General features: G+C 53.5%; 1 protein-coding gene across 2 annotated transcripts in view; it reads left to right on the top strand.

Annotated features, from left to right (window-relative positions):
- Positions 1-4765: 4765 nt before the first annotated feature.
- Positions 4766-19245, top strand: part of GRAP (GRB2 related adaptor protein) — a 34243-nt gene continuing 19763 nt past the window's right edge. The window contains exons 1-2 of one of the 2 annotated variants that reach the window (XM_050967315.1): positions 4766-5029; positions 14081-14178. In XM_050967315.1, the coding sequence (XP_050823272.1) occupies positions 4952-5029; positions 14081-14178 (176 nt within the window). In that variant the 5' untranslated portion in view covers positions 4766-4951. The remainder of the gene's footprint in view (positions 5030-14080; positions 14179-19245) is intronic. The other variant, XM_050967314.1, reaches the window with a different exon arrangement.

The raw sequence follows: 19245 nt of genomic DNA on the forward strand, positions 1-19245 counted from the left end.
GGTTCACAACAAGCTGCCGGAGTTCCGGTATCCGTCCCTTGGACCCAGGAACGTTTTTGCCCACGTGCTTCTCTCCTCGTTGTCTTTTCCGCTTGGCCCAGACCTGCCACAAACACTGCCCGTCCCCCTGCTGCCGGATTTTGGTGACAAAGGACTGTGGGGTGTGATTAGGGTCACCTTGGCCTCCCTCGCCCCATATTACACCCTGCCTGCCCCTCATCCTCTCGGCCTGCTCCAGGTGCTTCCTTTGACCCCTGGTCACGCCTGATAAGAGCAGCAGGACAACTGCATTATAGCCTTGAACCGCACTTAGCTGAAGGCCGCCAGAGAGGAGCTGGGGACTCCGGTCCCAGCAAAGCCTGTGGATGAGCTAAAGCCTAGTCTAGGGTAGAGCAAAGGGATTGGTGCTAAAACCAGGAGTTTAAGCTCCACCTAAGCTAGAACAAGGGATCTTTGTGGCCTCTAGGTGAGGGTTAACCCCCAAAAAAGCCTTCTAGTTAAGCTGCCAGGAGATTCCCAACCCAGGAGAGCGAAGGCACACACAAGGCAGTGCAAGCTTCCTCCTCTCCCCTCTAGCCTTGCCAACGCCCCACCATCCGCACCTGCCCTGCGATTCCAGCCCGGGGCTGCCCATTGCTGGGGTGATGCCAGGGGTGACATGAGCAGCAGCCAGATGAGGAAGCATAGAAGAGTGGGCATGATTCGGCACAGGGGTGGGGAGCAGAAAAACCCAAGCTCGGCCCCTGGTTCTCTCTGAAGCCTTGGGCAAGCCACTCAGTCGCTCAGTGCCTCGGTTTCCCTATCTGCAAAATGGGAACTGTAACCCTGCCCTAACCCTCAGGGCATCTGGTGTCCAGGCTCTGAGTTCCTCAAGCAGCAGGAGCCAGGGAAATGCACAGTTTAATTCCCTGGGGCCCAGAGGGCAGGGGCTGGAGCATACAGCGTATTTACCTTTCGCCCTGACTCATCATTCTTCAGGTCACATCCTCTTTCCCAGGGGACACCATCATCGTCTGGCCCAATGCCTCGCTGATCCCCCTTGCTTCCCTTTTCTTCTGGCCCTGAGTAAATTTTCCCACTGTTTGCAGGAAGTGCTTCCTGAGATGGTGCCAGACAGGGGGAAAACAAGAGGTAAATATTGTTTTTTCCTCCCTGATAGCCTGCCAGCAAGGCTGAGTGTCTCTTCAGCCAGCAGCACCCCAGCAACCCCCGTCTCCCCCAAACTCTGTGCACCCACTCAGGGGGGTCTCAGCCGATCCCCTGCAACTTGCCCAGGCTTCAGCTCAGGGCCCAGCTCCCCACACATCCTGTGCAGAAGGGCAGGGCATAGACAGCATTTCCCAAGACTCTGACATTGCTCCTGCTGCCCCCTTCTGGGTTCACTGGGCATGAATTTTTCTGCTGGGCAAATATAGTTACCCTCATCCAATCAGGGAACAGAAAAAAGTACCATGTGGTTTGTCTAGCCAATCACGAGCAAGCCAAGAGAGATCAAATGACAAACATTCACAGCTGCTTCCCAAGGTGAAAAATCCAAATAGAAATTGGCTAAATGGGAGGAAACCATCATCTGCCCTGCCTCATCCACCAGCAGAAAAAAAGAACAAATACTCCCAGAATAAATGGCTGGCTGAATGACTCGCTCCTTTCTCACAGCAAGGCCGCTGAATTGGGTTTGCAGTCCTCTTAATATTGGGGCTCATTTCCCATACCCTCTGCGGTCCTGTCACCCCCTGGCACGCTGAGCTCATAACATTTCCCCACCCTTTGTTTCAACTGTATAGATTGTAAATTCTTTGGGCCAGAGGCTGTGTCTCACAATGGGCCTGATCCTGCCCCATTGACATAAATGAGCGTTCTGCCACTGACTTCAGTGGAAGCAGGCTCCGCTGGATTACATGTGTGTGTGTACAGCACCTAATGCATGACTAGGGCTGCCATGCCACCTCTGATGTCCAACACTCTGGGACATCCAGAATGATCCTGAGCCCCAAAACTGGGCAGCTGATAGTGTGTACTGAGCACCCTTACACACTCAGCTGCCTCGAAAAAGGGATGATCCTGGGAAAACCTTGATAAGCTGACTCCCCTAGACCTGATCTCATAGAATCATAAAATCATAGGACTGGAAGAGACCTCAAGAGGTCATCTAGTCCAGTCCCCTGCACTCATGGCAGGACTAAGTATTATCTAGACCACCCCTGACAGGTGTTTGTCTAACCTGCTCTTAAAAATCTCCAGCGATGGAGATTCTATAACCTCCCAAGGCAAATTATTCCAGTGCTTAACCACCCTGACAGTAAGGAAGTTTTTCCTAATGTCCAACCTAAACCTCCCTTGCTGCAATTTAAGACCATTGCTTCTTGTCCTAAAGGTTAAGAGAATATTTATGTACTTGAAAACTGTTATCATGCCCCCTCTCAGTCTTCTCCTCTCTAGACTAAACAAACCCATTTTTTTCAATCTTCCCTCCTAGGTCATGTTTTCTAGACCTTTAATCATTTTTGTTGCTCTTCTCTGGACTTTCTCCAATTTGTCCACATCTTTCCTGAAATGTGGCACCCAGAACTGGACACAATACTCCAGTTAAGGCCTAATCAGCGCAGAGTAGAGCAGAAGAATTACTTCTCGTGTTTTGCTTACAATACTCCTGCTAATACAGCCCAGAATAATGTTTTTTCTTTTTTGCAGCAGGGTTACACTGTTGACACATATTTAGCTTGTGATCCGCTATGATCCCCAGATCCCTTTCTGCAGTACTCCTTCCTAGGCAGTCATTTCCCATTTTGTACATGTGCAACTGATTTGTTCCTTCCTAAGTGAAGCACTTTGCATTTGTACTTATTGAATTTCATCCTATTTACTTCAGACCATTTCTCCAGTTTGTCCAGATCATTTTGAATTTTAATCCTATCCTCCAAAGCACTTGCAATCCCTTCAAGCTTGGTATCATCCACAAACTTTATAAGTGTACTCTCTATGCCATTATCTAAATCATTGATGAAGATATTGAACAGAACTGGTCCAGAACTGATCCCTGCAGGACCCCTCTTGTTATGCCCTTCCAGCATGACTGTGAACCACTGATAACTACTCACTGGGAATGATTTTCCAACCTTATAGTATCTCTTCCAACGATTTGGCACCCATCTTATACTATCTCCATCTAGGTTGTATTTCCCTAGTTTGTTTATGAGAAGGTCATGCGAGACAGTATCAAAAGCCTTACTAAAGTCAAGATATACCACATCTACCGCTTCCCCCCTATCTACAAGGCTTGTTATCCTGTCAAAGAAAGCTATCAGGTCGGTTTGACATGATTTGTTCTTGACAAATCCATGCTGACTGTTATTTATCACCTTATTATCTTCTAGGTGTTTGCAAATTGATTGCTTCATTACTTTTTCCATTATCTTTCTGGGTACAGAAGTTTGAGTCCTCCAGATGCTGCCATAACTTATTATTGTTATCAGTAATAATAACCTTTTATTGTTTCCTATGTCACCTCATGGCCTTTTTTCACAAGGCAATAAACGTTAAATAAACTAAGGAAATAGAATGTAAAAAACTTTCTGAATGCAAACTTAGGGCTACACATTGAAATGAAAAAAAACCCTGGAAACTAATGTCTGCGTTTCTAAAGTACTTCGCATCGCAATATGTGAGACATTGATGTTTTGTTCTGCCTCCAACAAGTTCTCTTCTAGAAGGTGCTGGACACTTATGTTCTCAGAACATTAAGTCTTTCCCTTTTCTTGAATGTGCTTTGCATTGGTCTGTAAACGGGTCACCACTTCCAACAGCGTCCCCTCATGGCCAGGGGTGGCTCTGCAGCAACCCACTGTAGGTTTCCTTCTCTTCAGGGTTCCTAGATCAACTTCAAACCCAGGTTTTGCTCTGTTCCCAACACCCATCCTTAGGGTCTGGGCTGATTCCCATCAAAAGTCAAAAGAAAAGTCAAAATCCCCAGTGTACAAAGTTTAAATCAATCCCTTGCTTTAGCAGGCCACTCCCAGCCCTGCCTACTTGGAGCAACTCCCCCAGTGTCTCAGGATCTTTCCTGCAGGAGCTTTGCGCTCGCGCTGCAATCCCTATACCCAGGCCTCTCCCTGATTGAGTCATTGACCTGATTTATCCACCAGGGGAGCCGAGTGGGGCCCATCTCCCCTTAAAGCCCCAGCCACCCTGTGACGTGGCCCATTGTTGGTAACACCTGGCCCATCTCGAAGAGCTTTTGTCTGAGGATCTCAAAGCACTTTACAAACTTGTAGCCACCCTCCCTCGAGGGACTGTAGCTCATTGCTATCACCCGATTTTACAGAACAGTAAACTGAGGCACAGATCAGCCAAATGGCTGGTCCTTAGGTAGCTGCATACTGAGCTGCTTCAGTGCCCAATCACATTAGACTGTGTCTTTCCCTTGAATTCAATGGGCTTTAAGTCAGACTCTGAGGCAGCAGGAGAGTCAGGAAAGGGACCCAAGAGTCCTGACTCCCAGCCCCATTCTCTCCTCCCCAGAACATTTTCCCCATCTCCCTATCTCCAGGGGCATCGGTTTCCATGTAACTTCTCCTCTTCCCGCCAGAGGCTGGGATCCCTTCCTGGCCTGCCCAACAACAGCCAAGTGGCTTCCTGCCTGATTTCTCACGAGGAAGAATCTCTCACTCAACTAACAAACAAAAGAAAACAAAAAATCAAAGCAGCAATGCCTGCCTGCAAGCCTGAGCAGAGAAACAGGAAGCCAAGGGCTTCATCGCCTCTTCCTGAGCATCACTCAGAACAGCCCCCAGGTCTTTCGGGGCCAGCTTGGCCCCTCCCTTCCGCAGCTGCATCCTTGCTCTCCAGCCTCACACCGACAGCGAGGGCAGTGCTGCGGGCGAGAGACAGGGGACGGCTGCCAGGAGCCCTGCCGAGCCAGGGAGCGAAGGGAGACCGGCTGCTCTGGCACAGGATGGAGTCTGTGGCTTTGTACAGCTTCCAGGCGACGGAGAAGGACGAGCTGCCCTTTCGCAAGGGAGACACGCTGAAGGTACCTCTGCCCCCTGTTTTCTTATCAAGGGAGCCCCAGCAAGGGAGACAGGCTCCCCCAGGCACAGCCACCTGCCCCTGGGAGCTCAGACTGATGGCCTAAACGCAGCATACCCATTCAGAGCACTTGTAGGAGTCCAGCATCTCTTGCTGGAGGATCCCAGTGCAGGGGAGGGCTAGGGAGTGGGGAGATCTGGGGGCAGATGAGGCTCTAGGATGCCTCTGAAATGCACTGACCCAGAAGCTCGGATTGGATCGAGCCCGAGAAGAGAGCTAGAAAGCACCTGAGACTGGCTGCACCAGCAGGGAGAGGTCGTGCTGGGTGGGGGTTAAACTGTGCCTTAGATGCAGTGGCCCAGAGAGACAGGTAAGCCCTGACTGAGGACACAGCAGGGCCCAAAAGCAGTGTTCAGCCCAAGCTACTATCATCTGTAATGTGGACGGGCTTGTTCCTTCCATGGCCTGGCACCCAACCACCTCGAAGGGCTGGGAGGACTAGGAGGCATTGCTTGCCACTACCGATCCTAGCTGCACGGATGTCCATGGCCAAGCTGCCTGAGGACTTTACTGGGGAGAGGATCTGGCCCTTGGAGCAGCTTAGTCCTCCACAGATGGGGCCCAATGCTGCTCCAGGGGAGCAGCCCCAGCCCGTAGCCTGCCCGTGCAGCTTTCAGGTGTGTGTCTGTGGGTTAAGGAGGATCCCCAGGACATCTGTAAAGAGACCTGGTCTGGCAGTGGGCCGATTGCAAAGAGCAGATGAGCTTGGAATGAGGCGTCATGCGACACAGCTAAGCTCCTTCGAGTAAAGTGAGACAGAGGAAGGCTTGCAATCTAGGCACGGGAGTAGGACCTGTAGATGTGGGTTCGGTTGCAAGCTCTGTGGAAGGGTCCCCCTGTAACCAGGAGCAAACCAACCTATCTCTCTGGTCCTCAGTTCCCTTCTCCCACCCTTCATTTTTACTGTGAACTCTTCTGGGCAGAAACCATCTCTTACGTGTGGGCCTGAAATCACAAACAGCAAACTAGGGGAATGGGATCTAGGTGAAATGACTGTAAGGTGGGTGTGCAGCTGTTGAGAAACCAGTGAGTAGTTATGAGTAGTTCACTGTCAAACTGGGAGAATGTGCCAAGTGGGGTCCCACAGGGGTCTGTCCTGGGCCTGGTACCATTCAATATTTTCATTAATGACTTGGGGGATGGACTAGAATGGACAATTCTGAAATTGGTGGACAACACCAAGCTGGGAGGGGTTGCAAGCACTTTGGAGGACAGGATTTGAATTCAAAACGATCTTGATCAATTGGAGAGCTGGCCTGAATTCAGCAAGATGAAAGTCAATAGAGACAAGTGCAAAGGACTACACTTAGGAAGGACACATCAAATGCGCTGCTGCAAACTGGGACTCGCTGGCTAGGTTGTAGTACTGCTCAAAAGAACCTGGGGTTATAAGGAATCCCAAATTGAACATGAGTCAACACTGTGATGCTGTGGCAAAAAAGGCAAATGTTGTTTTGGGGTGTATTGCCAGCAGCATTGTAAGTAAGACACAGGCTGTAATTGTCCAGCTCTGCTTGGCACTAGTGGAACTGCAGCTGGACTACGCCATCCAATTCCGAGTGCCACACTTCAGGAAAGATGTGGACAAATTGGAAAGAAAAGCTTGAATGCATTGGGCATGAGTCTAGAGAAGAGAAGGCAGGGGGGGCCGATAGTCTTCAAATATGTAAAAGGTTGTCATAAAGGGGCTGGTGATCAAGGGCTCTCCGTGTGCGCCGAGGACAGGACAAGAAGGAATCAGCTCTGTTCACCACAAGGGAGATCAAGGATGGATATCAGCAGAAACTTGCTAAGGAGAACTGAGCTCTGGAATCGGTTATGTAGGGAGGTTGTGGAATCCCTGTCACTGGAGGTTTTTAAGCACAGGTTGGACAAACACCAGCCAGGGATGGTCTGGGTTTACCTGGTCCTGACTCAGTGCAGGGGATTGGACTGGATGAGCTCTTAAGGTCCCTTCCAGCCCGACATATCTTATTTCTGTGATCTCAGTTGGGGCCGCTAGACATACCTGGTATACAAACAGGAGCAGTAAATCTCTTAAGAGATGTTTGATTCACCTGAACACTTATTTACTCCTGTGCTTTAGATCTGAATTAATACACGGCCCCAACATTTTGATCTCAGTAGAGCTCTGACCTACTGTTTAAGAAGAAAGTCTGTAGGAGCAGCCAAAAGTCTTTCTTCCCCAGGCTTGTGCTTGCGAAATTCTCCATATACCGTGGTGATATTTCCAGGCACTTTGTATGTGAAAGTTGACACCAGTTCTGTTAAAGTACCATTTGCAAATGACAAATTATTACGTGATAAATAATGGGGCCCACTCCGAGCTCGATCGCTCCTGAATCATGCCAGCATGCCGAAATCATGGCCGTAACAACATTTGCACGGCCTACATCACATAATGTCTCTGGAGACATAGCAGGGCTGGTCTGGTCTGAGTTTATAGAGGTAGCTATCATGGTTATGAGTGAGATATAAACACAACTAGAGAGCTAGATACGAATGGGGTTAGATAGATAAATAGATGGATAGATGGAGTGGATGGGGATAGATAGATAGACAGATAGATAGATAGATAGATAGATAGATAGATAGATAGATAGATAGAGGGGTGGATGGGGATAGATAGATAGATAGAGCGGGTGGATGGGGATAGATAGATAGCTAGAGGGAGTGGATGGGGATAGATAGATAGATAGAGGGAGTGAATGGGGATAGATAGAGGGGGTGGATGGGGCTAGATAGATATATAGAGGGGGTGGATGGGGCTAGATAGATAGATAGATGGAGGGGATGAATGGGGATAGATAGATAGATAGATGGGGTGGATGGGGATAGATAGATAGAGGGGGTGTATGGGGATAGATAGGATAGATAGATAGATAGATAGATTTTCAGCTTAGCCCCCTTTTTTGCAGATGTAATTTTGCACCCACACTCCATCGGGTTGGGTGTTTGGTTTGTTCCCCAGGATTTTCCAAGAGCAGCGCCGATCGAATAGAAAGGGGTAGGGTGCTGACGAAAACGACTGCCTCGTGCTCAGGATAACCTGCAAAACTAGCTCACTGCTCCGCCCCTTGTGAGCAAAGCCGCCATCTCAGACCTGTGGCAATAAAAACCGGGCAGCACTCGTACCATGCAATAGCCTCTCTGTGTGCCCTGTATGGCTGAGCAGATTAACAGCTGCAGTTTTTAGTGTCAGCGTCACTGCCCTCTGAGAGATAGGCGGGTGGGTCAGGCAGTAGAAGGGGACTCAGGAGGCCCAGGTTCAAATCCCAGCAAGGCTCCACGTTTCCTGGGTGATGTTGGGCAAGTTGCTTCTTCTCTCCATGGGGCGGTTCCCTAGCTGCCCAATCCTAACCCTGTCTCTGTAGACTCTCTTACCAGTCCCAGCCTGGATTTAGCCTTTGGGGGCATTATCCCCATTTCACCAAGGAGGAAGCAGCAGCAGGGAGTGTTTGGCCCAAGGTCATCCAGGCTGCAGAAAGGCAGGAATAGAACCAAGGTCTCTGGGTACATGCCTGCAGCACAAACCCTCGTGTGGGAAGGAAACCCCTTGTATCAATGTCGTTTGGTGTCAGGCCGGGTGCTTTGCCTGTTCCTCGTCCAGCGTTCTCCAGAGTCATTTATGGATAGAGCCATGCAGCCAAGGGACTGTCTCTGTGCGGGGGAGCAGGTGGGAAATGGCTGGGAGTGTAGCACCAGCGCCGACTGTCAGTACAGGAAATAACAAAGCAACCGCCCGCCAGTTCCATGCGTTCAGCTGTTGCTAAGTCAGCTGGGAACCGCCGTGCAACAGGGGCACGGAGCAGATGCTGCCTCGGCAAGGCTGTCACAGGTCTCCTCTAGCCCTAGGCCTGGTGGGCTCCTGGCTGACTCCTCAGTCAGATCAGCCATGAGGCAGGGGCCCAAAGGCAGGGAGAGAGGACAGATCCTGCCTTGGACTAAGCAGAGAAGACCAGTTTGGGAGCCGTTCCCTGCGCACCTGAGGTCTGTCTGCCTCTGAACTGCAAAGCAGTGCCTGGAGAACTCACTGCAAGCCCCATCGCCAGGGGCGTCTGGCAGTCCTTGCTCACCTGGGTGGCCCTGCAGAACTGCTCACGAGACTAATGGCCGCTCACGTGTGTCGGCATGGGGCCACGCAGCTGTGGCACATTCCTCTACCTCCCCTGCTGTTCCAGCCCTGGTTCCCCATGCAGCCCTGCTGACGCCCCTCAAATCTGCCCTGCTACCACCCCGGCTGTCCCTGGGCACCTCTGGAGAGCAGAGACCCAGCTGAGGACCTTGCAGCTGGTCCGGGGAGGGACTAGGTTGTGGTACCAACTGCAATTCCATCAGTGTCTCCCTTCACACCCAGGTCCCCAGGGCACCGCCTGGCAGTAACCACATAACCCTCCATCCCCGACAACGCTCAGTACCCAGCTCAGGGCCATCCATGGTCCCTAACGAATTGGGTGTCTGACCTGGTGGCCGAGCCATTAGCCAGCCAGCTCATTTGCTAGCAGGCATTTAAGACGTGACTTGGCTCTCGTTGGGCCAGGCCGCAAAAGGACAGCAGAGGGGCCTGGGCACTGCCGGAGAGGCAGGTGCTCGCTTTGCAGGCAGCGCTGGCTTTTGCAGACACACGTTGCTCAGTCAAGCCCTCGCTGGGTTGGAAAGACGCAGCCTGGTCTGGTTTCAAGGTGGGGAGCAGTGTCCTTGTCCCCCCGCTGGGCTGTGACAGGACTCTGCCCCTTCATGCAAGGCAAGAGCTATGCATTGCTTTGCTACAAACAGCTACTTCCCCTGCTATGCAACTCTGGAGCCCTGAGGGGAGCAGGGGATTCTGCTCCGCAGTGGCCCCTCTAGCTGGCTGGGGAATAACGTCAGACACCAATTCCCATCCAGGTCTCTCCTGTGTGGCTGGGTTGATACAATCCTGACAGAAGGGAAGAGGGTCCCAAGGAAACTCAGCCTGCTACAAGCCCAGTGACTGGGGCTCAGGCTGGTGGGAGCGGGCGGGAACGGCTGCAGGAGGGCTGGTGTGTGACTGCACCAGCCTTTCCCTTCTAGAGACTCAGGTTCAAATGCTGGAGGAGGTCAGATGGGAACAGGAGGCCGACGGGTCCCAGCCTTGACCCTATTTGTACAAAGCCCCCAAACCATCACCATTGCTGATGCCAGGAGAGCTCATCGCCATACCAGCCGGTTCATGCCAGATCAGGACTGAGAGGCACCGGCAGCCCAGGGTCAGGACGGCAGGGGCTGGGGTATTGGCAGAGCCATTGGAAAGCGTAATGTTTGGTTCAAGCCAGTGCTGTCACAAGCGTCTTATGTGCACGAGTGCTAAATTCATGAGGAAGTGTGCAAAAGGGCTGAGCCTGCTGCAGCCCCTGCCTGGAGAGCTCCCCAGCTTCAGCAACGAGCGAACCACCTGGACCCGTAGCCCCGATGAGAAGGGTGGAATTTCCCCACTGATGCGATTTCTTTGAAAGCCCCATGGCAGTGAAATAGGCTCCACCCCGGTAGCTCTGGACTCTGAGCACGACGCCTCGTTCTTGGAAGGGATGCATGAATCAGAGTCTAGAGTGGAAATTCCCCTCTTGCCCCACCCACGGATCCAGACACGAAAAAACGCAGTCAGCCAGACAGAAGGGGATTCCTCCGCCATTGCTAAAGCAGTTCCCTGTCCCAGAATCCACCAGGGCATTGTCAATGCAGCTGAGATTCAGCCCAATGTTTCTGGCTGCTGGTGTCAGGCGTAGAGGGCCACCCCCTCCCAGGAGAAGACAGTCGCCCCTCGCAAAACCTGATCTCTGGGAAAAGGTTAAAAAAAATCTGGGCATGTTTCAGCTGGAGAAAAGCAGACTGGGGAGCGGGAGACCTGATAACAGTCTTCAAATATGTTAAGGGCGGTTAAAGAGGACGGGAATATGTCCACTGAAGGTAGGATAAGAAGGATTAGGCTTAATCTGCCACAAAGGGGACTTAGGTTAGTAGGAGAAACTTTCTAACTTTCAAGCTCTGGAACAGGTTTCCAACAGAGGCTGTAGGATCACTGGTGGGTTTTAAGAACAGGTTTGCTTGGTCCTGCCTCAGCACAGGGGGCTGGACTTGATGACCTCTCAAGATCCCTTCCAGCCCGACATCTCTATGATTCTGTGATTCCCACGGTCAGCAAGTCTCCTGAATCGGCTCCTGAGGGCCATAGGGGAATTCCCAGTTACGACGAGGCAGGAAACAGCAATAGAAAACGTGCCACAGGAAAGTGCCCTCCTCAGCATCGCCAAGTCTTGTGCCTGGATCACAAGTATTGTGATATGTGGTGGTTTTCTTAAAGCCTCAGCTCCTGGAGTTAGGGGAGCATGTGAGAATCTCAGCCTGTGTTTGAAAGAACATACCCGGTACACGTCTAGCTCTTGTGGCTGCTGAGAAAAGGTTGAAAACATGAGTGCTAAGAGCACAAACACCAGCAGGCAAAGAGCCCCACGTGCAGGATGTTTAAAATCTCACGGTGTTAAGGCCAGTCTCAGGATTTGTCAGGGGCGGGAGGGGGCGCGACACGTGATTTTTAAAGGCTTGGAGTGGGTGAGTTTGCTACCATGGCAGGGTGCTGGACTCGTACCCCCCAGACCCATTGCAGGTCTGTGTCTCCATGGCCACTCGTTAATGCCGCTCCTCACATCAACCAGAAGGGGTCACTAGAGAGTAAGGGGGGCGCTGAGCCGGCTGCCTTGGTTGTAAGCCAGGTGCCCCCAGCTGGAAGAAGAATGGGCCAGATCTCAGCTCCTTGACCTATCCACAGGGGGCTGGCCTGGTCCATTTGCTCAGGCACAGCCTTGATTGTACGAGGCTCCCCCCAGGTCCTGACCCCTTTGCCTTGCTCAGAAGCATGTCTGGAGCCCTGGGTCTGTTCCCAGAGACCCCGGCATCCGCCCTTGGGCCTGGCCCCCCTCTGCAGGTCTGAGCGCTGCCGGCAGGGTTGGGGGTTTGTGTTTGTTCAGCACATGGCTGTTTAAAATGCCCATTCGCCTCTCGAGTCCGGCATGCAGACATGGTGCAGGTCGCGGGCGCAAACACAGGTCGCCATCAGTACCAAAACCAAGACTCAGGCTGCTACAGCTCAGCCCGACCCGTGGCAGCCTCTGTTGTGGGAGGAGCCATGTCTCAGCTAGCAGGGGGCTGCGGGTGGGGCAGCTGCAGAGCTCTGTATGGGGATGGCAAAGGGGCAGCGGGTCAGGAGCTGCATGCGTGGGGAGGGAACCCAGGAGTGCAATGGCAGGGGGCTGCAAGTGGAGGCTGAGATTCATCAGCAGAGGTCCAGGGGTGGGGAGGGAGCCCAGAGCTAGTGCCTTGGGGTAGCCATGTAAGCGACGTTTGCACAGTGCCTGGCCGCTCGGGGCTTGGCTCCAGCCAGCACTCCCCTCCCCGGCGTCGTCTCGAGTATGGCCCCAGGTTCACACCCGTCGTCTTTCCCATAGCCTTGAAACTATGGCAAGCCCACAGGCGGCGAGTTATATGGGCCCGTGGGGCCCAGGCTCCACCAATATTCAGGAACGTGGGTCCGGCTCCACCAATGTTTGGGCTTAGATTTTCAGAGCCATCCCATCCATAGGACAGACCAGTGAGGCCCCGCGCTTCAAGGGGACGCGAGGTCCAGGGTAGCCTGGGGGATTAGTGGGGGGTAGCGAGCTACCCAGCCCCAGCCCACCCCCTGCTCCACCCCCTCCCTGACCCCATTCCATCCCTTCCCCAAGCCCCCGTCCCGCCTCTTTCCGGCTTCCGCCCCCTCACGGAGCAACACTTGGAGCCTGCGGGGCGGAGTGGAACGGGCTGGGGCCAGGTCACTGGCTACCGCCGACACCAGGCTCCCCGCTAACCTCCAAAACCGCCCTGGACCCTGTGTCCCCGTGAAGCACAGGGGCCCCCAAAGTGTGGGGCCCAGGGCGTTTGCCCCCATCTCTGCTTGGACCCGTTCTGGGCGCCGCCAAAAACTATACAAACCTGGCACCCAGGGTCAAGCCGATCTGAGCAGCAGCAAGGTCATACCCAGCGTGATGTGAACGGTTTCAAATCCTGTTTGCACAGCTGCACTGAACAGAGCTCCCCATTGCGTAGGAGTACTGGAAAATATTGTGAAAGCTGAACTGGGCAGCGGCCCTTCTATTTATATGGGGACATTTCCTTTTGGGTAAAATAGAGATGCCCAGATTAACTCCACATCTGTCTGTCCATCTATGGATCTATTTATCCTTCTTCAGATGCCTATGTAAGGTATTGTCTGTCACGTGAGGTGTTGGCATAGAATAGCTGCACCCCATGGGCACTTGTGCCAGTCTCTTGCAGGAGTATCCAAACTTTGCTGCGCTGGCAACCTGTAACCCCAGGGCCACACCTAATGTCTTGGCTCTTTAAAAATCCCACTTGTCCTCCAACGGTTTTCCTGCCTGCAGGAGGCACTCCATTGAATAATTCTGAGTTCCTGTAAAGAAAGAAAAAAGGATACTCCCTTCCAACAAGACAGGGGGGATTTTAAAGGGCTAGGTATGCAATTTGCACAGGCTTCCTAGAAATCCCAAATCAACGCTCATGGCTGCCCATAATGTTCCCTCCTGCTTGTATCTGCCTGGGCAGCAGCACAGAGATTGCTGTTTGAGTTCATCAGCCATAGACCTAGCAATTGACATGATTAACAAAATTTGGATCTGGATTCGGAACGTGCCGAAGTCCAGGGGAGTTCAGCCGCAGAACTTGGATCAAGCCTGTTTTAAAGACAGGCACAGCCAACAAACAACCTCATCAAATTATCGTTGCAAGAAACAAAAAATATTGTTTTCCACAAAACCTCATTTTTCCTATGAAAAAATATTCCATTGTGGGCCGGCTCCAATCCTGCCCCATTCGATTCCTGGAGCTGACAGCACTGAGAGGTCGCAGTCATTTTCTTTGTTTGGAATAGCTCAGAATGAGATCAACATTTCAAAAGCACATTCATTCTCTTCCCTTGTGTCCTTAGATCCTGAATATGGAAGATGATCAGAACTGGTATAAAGCCGAGCTGTACGGCTCAGAAGGATTCATCCCGAAGAATTACATTAAAGTCAAGCCACACCCGTAAGTACCTTCCTGAGCTCCACCTCGCACAGGCCTTGGAGGGTTCAAAGCAGGCCCACTCTGGGCCACCAGGCAGCCAACTCCGCTTCAGAAGGTAGCAGTTGAGTGCAAAATGAAGTGACCATATTCCCCTCCTGAAATAACAAGCAATAGGACTCAGTACTTCTGTGCAAGTCCTCTTCCTTCAGAGGGTCTCAAAACAGATTGGCAGCTGTGACCCGCCAAGCCTGTAAAGTAACTCATGAACCCCATTTCACAAAAGGGGAAATTGAGGCAGAGACCAAGCCAGTCACTTATGTCTCTGTGCTTCAGCTTCCCTGCCCCCAATGTTAACCCAGGGTTAATGACACTCTCGTTCATCAAGCGTTTTGTGATCTGTGTTTGGAAAACACATTATGCTAAGGTGAAGTATTCTTTCTGAGGGGCTGTCCTTTTAAAAGTCACCCGTCAAGCGATGTGCCACCTTTGGCACAAAGATTCCAGAACCCATCCCCTGGCACAGAGGTTTCCCTTCCCAAGACCCTGGCAGAACGGCAGGTACCACTCGTTCGCCAATGGCACACAACGCCCACTAACGCGACCGCATCTTACACCACCTTCCTACTAGCCCAGAGATCCACGGCCCTTCGTGCTGCTCCAGCACCACAAAGAGGGGTGAAAGCTGCTCCAAGAGGCTAGTTGGGGTTACCCCAGTACAGGTTAATTCTCAGCTGGCCCAGGGCTGCCGTCACCAACTGTATGCAGCTGCTTCTAGCTCCCACTGTGTAAGGAACGGGCTGGGGCGGGACTGGAGCACACTGCACTCTGGCAATTCTGGCCAATAGAGCAGCTCCTTGGGAGCTCTTCTCTACTGGTGCAAACTACAGGAACCTTGGGGCTACTCTAACTTGTGCCTGGGGCTAATTAAGCCGCTGGCAGTTGCTGGGACTCAGGGCAGGACCAGGATCGGGAAAAGCAAACATCTCTGTGCCCCTGCGGGGATAAGGGGGAGCCGGATCACGCTTCTCTCCTTGCATCCTGGCATGAGGCACCTTTACCCCCCACTGCCCAGGTGTGAGCACTGATCAGTTGGGGTCTGGCCCAGAGGATGTTTCCTCTAAACTGTTCAGCCGAGCTGGCCGAATCTGAAGCATTAAGCCCCTTTTTCTGTTTGCAAGTCGCTTGTGCCCAGCTTTGCTTTTCACACCTGTACTAGTGACTCCCTCTTGCACCATGAACAACTGACCCCCGTGCGTGCTGGCCTCGGGGACTGTTCCACTATCGGTTTGTCCTCATCTGAGGCGTGAGATTGGGCACCTGAGTAATACAGTGTCATTTCCGCTCCCTGACTGGATGTCGGTTGTGCTGTAAAGGAATTGGGAAGGCTCTTCTTGATGCCCCATGCGGCTGTGAGCCCTGGGATTTTCCCAGCCCACCAGCACTCATGTGCATGGATGTTCACGAGTGACAAGGGGCGAGAGGAACCGAGGCGCTGAAGGAGTGCTCCCCAAACTGCTGTGCAACGCTGCCCAGACAGGGGGGCCGCCTGCTCCCCCAATATGCATAGTGGCCCTGGGAACCACTTCCACCCCTGCACTGCCAACCCTGGGGGATGTGCCACCCAGATAAAGCAGCCACCACAGGAAAGGAGAGGGCACAGCGCTCAGCGTGGGAGATGAGCGACAGGATGTGGCTGAGGCTGTCAGTGTTTCTGCACAGCGGGCTTGCACAGCTCGTCTCTCTCAGCCGGGAGCACGATCACAGCCTTGCAAAATCACCAGGATCCGGCAGCAGCCGAGCACCCAGTCCACTCCCTGGCCCATCTCCCGTGCTGCGGCAGAGCCAGGGGTTATGCTGTGATGGACATAAAGGGGGAGGGAAGTAACAGGGGCTGGGGGACCTGCCCCACTCATGGGACCCTGTGGTTCTCTCTGGCTCTCAGACGACGCCAACTGGGGCTGGGCAGCAACACCACGCGGGCCTGGCCTGGGTCTAGCAGCCAGGATCAGACTGGACCAGGATCAGGAAAAGCAAACAACTTTGCCCCTGTGGGGAAGCTGGATCACGCTTCTCTCCTTGCATCCTGGGGTCAGGGGGCCACGATTCCTCAGTGCATTGGGGAGGAGAGGGAGAGTCGTATGCTGAGCTGGGGGAAGACAGAAGACGCTGTGCCTCTCAATAACGCCAGCCCAGGGCCGCTTGGCAGGCCCAGCGTTAGTGCTGGTGTCACCCCGGCACCTGCTGAAACGTGAGAGTCTCCCAGTAGACTCCATCCGTCTCTTCTGAGGCACGGCCTATTGGCCTGCGAGCAGCTCAGACTCCGACTGCCTCTCTGAGCTGGGGCCCAGATCCTCACTGGGTGCCTAACTCCCACTGGTAGGGGCCGCCCCGGGCAGTGCTGTGGTCAATGGGGGTGTTTCATGCAGGAAGCAATCAGCCCCTGGCCCGGCCTCCCTCTGTGGCTGAGTTTCCCGGTCTCTGGCCGGGCAGCGGGCAGGGTGGTAACCAGCTGAGATGGCAGGATGATTTGCCAGGCAGCACAGCTGCAGGCAGCCAGGCCTTCCCATCCTCCGCGAAGTCACCGTGTCCTCCTCCATCACACCCCTCGCCCACATTCCATGATGGGCGTAGGGATTTTGCGTGTGGGTTTCAATGATGAGGCCCAGGCCGGGCACGGTCACCTGTCAGTGCTGCGGCCTGGCACGATAAAATCGAAAGGACCTGGCCAGCCAATGGCAGTGGGTCACCAGTGATCCAGCCAGAGCCTGGCCTGCCCTGGGAGGGGTGGGCTTAAGTCGGTTCTTGCTCTCTCCATCCTGACTCTCTCTCTATTGCTTGAGTCGCAGGGACGCCCTCGGGCCGATCGAGGCCCCGTTCTAGGACTGGTTAAAAAACTGAGCAGACACAGGATTTGCAAACCCGAGGCCCCACAGCCACGTCCCCTTAGACAGGAAGCTATTTTCATTCCACGGGACAAAGGCTTTTGTCTAGATCTAACCCACTCCGCAGCGTCTGCAGCCTCAACCTCAGGGACAGTTTTAGCTCCCGAGCCAGGGAGTGAAACAGACCAGAAAGAGAAGTGAAACTAACTGGTGAGCAGCACATTTGCCTGTCAAAATCGCTGGGGCTCCCATCATCCCAGGTGCTGTCAGTGGCTGTCAAATCTCTGCAGTGAGGGCCCAAGCCACACTTGGGTTTAAAGCTAATAGCACAGGGTGGTGCCCCTTCCCCATACACTGCCCCAGCTAGGGACGCCTTCTCTTCCCTGCTCACTGCTACGTAGGGTCCCCACCCGGGCCACTCACCCGCCGGTGCCCTCCCCACCAATCCCACCCCAGCTGCCCCTGTGCTCTCCCCAGCTCAGCCCGTCCCTTCAGGATGGCTTAGCCCGGCTCTTCAGAGCTTCAGGGACAACAGATCCGTCCCCTCAGCATGCACAGCCCTCGCACCCCCCTGCTAGGGGCAGAGACTCAAAGGGGTTCCCCCACCACTACAAGCCCCCCCTTCTCTCCTTCTTTGATCAATCCCCAGACACACCCTCTCCTCCCTGACACACCAGGAAGCAGGATCTAAGGAGGCAAGCGGCAGGAGAAAAAAGACTCTGGTTGGAGAATGTGTGTGTGGGGGGGGGGGGGTCGCTGCCTTTCCACCAGGGGACCCAGGCTTGTGGGGCTCACTGTTTCCAAGCCTGGGCTTGAGTGTCCACACTGCACTGGAAACCTGGCTTTACAATTGCTGGTCCCGGGTCTCACCGCTGTGCTAACCGCACTGCGCACACCTGACTTGGGCCTGCAGCTTGATCTGCGTCCACACTGCACAATGACAGGGCTTGGACCCAAATCAGACTGATTTGCATGTGGCTGGAAGAAGGGGTTGGGCTCACACCAGAGTGACCCCAAGTTTAGGGCGCAGCGTGGACATACCCTTTGAGTCTTTTCTGCCGAGTGACTCACGAGGCAACACTTTTCCCCACTGCTCTCTGTGCAGAGCAAGATGTTTGACTCCACCCTGTCGTCCCCATGACGGCAACATCCTTTGCGGTCGTCCTGTGCTCGGTCGTTGGCTGTCCTCCGCACGGTCTCCTCCCTCCAGGTGGAATCCAACCTAAGACACACCGGGTGCTCCTGCCAGGCGTAGCCGGATGACACAGCCAAGCTGTCTCTGTCTAATTGTCCACCCTCTTCCTGTGTCCCCTCCTCGCCAGACAAGCCAGCATCATGGCTCTGCAGGTCATTGAGCCCTGCAATGACAGGCACCAGCATTGGCCAGGCCTCAAGCCACCGTAACCACAAGATAAAGACAAACAATGGGCCGAGCGGGGCTGGGTGCTGCACAAATAGCAACTGGGAAGCTGCCGTTGCTGTGGCCAGGAGGCTACAAATCAGCACATGTGCACCAGCAGGCAATTGTGATGGTGCCGCGGAGGTGGAAAGGCTGCTCATGGGGCTGTAATTATAGATTACACGCAAAAGAGCACAAATCGGGATCATTTTACCCACACCCTGCTCTAACGTCTTCCCCACCATTTCAACCAGAGACGCATGTCTGCACTGCCCTTCCCACACAGTGCTGTGTTCCACCCCAGAGGTGGCTGCGTTTCAGGGACAGGTGAACAGAGTCAGAGACCCTCTCTGGGGTGAAAGAAGGTTGTTCAGTCTCCATGTCCCATTCAACCCTTTGAGTCTCCAGAGGGTTGCATTTTAGAGCAATGCCTCCACACCAGCTTGTGGCCAAGGTTCTGGCAGGTGCCTGAGCATTAGGACTCCGAGAGGCAGCCTTGTCTAGTGGGTAGAGCACTGAACAACAACTCAGGAGACCTGGATGCTAATCCGAGCTCTGCCACCAAGCTGCTGCATGACCATGTCACATACCTCCATTCCCCAGGTTACTGGGCTCCATATGGGAGTCAGTGGGGACGAATCTCTGGCCTGGGCTATGCAGGAGGGCTAACTAGCTGGCATTAAACTCTTTCTGCACAGTCCAGCTAAAGGCCCCCTCTTCAATATAACCTAATCCCCAGCATCATCTCACACCTTCCTGCCCCATCTGGGTCTGGCCTGTGTTGTTGATGGTTTGGAGGGGTGGGGG

The sequence above is a fragment of the Gopherus flavomarginatus genome, chromosome 9 (assembly GCF_025201925.1).
Source record: "Gopherus flavomarginatus isolate rGopFla2 chromosome 9, rGopFla2.mat.asm, whole genome shotgun sequence".
NCBI lineage: Eukaryota > Metazoa > Chordata > Testudines > Testudinidae > Gopherus > Gopherus flavomarginatus.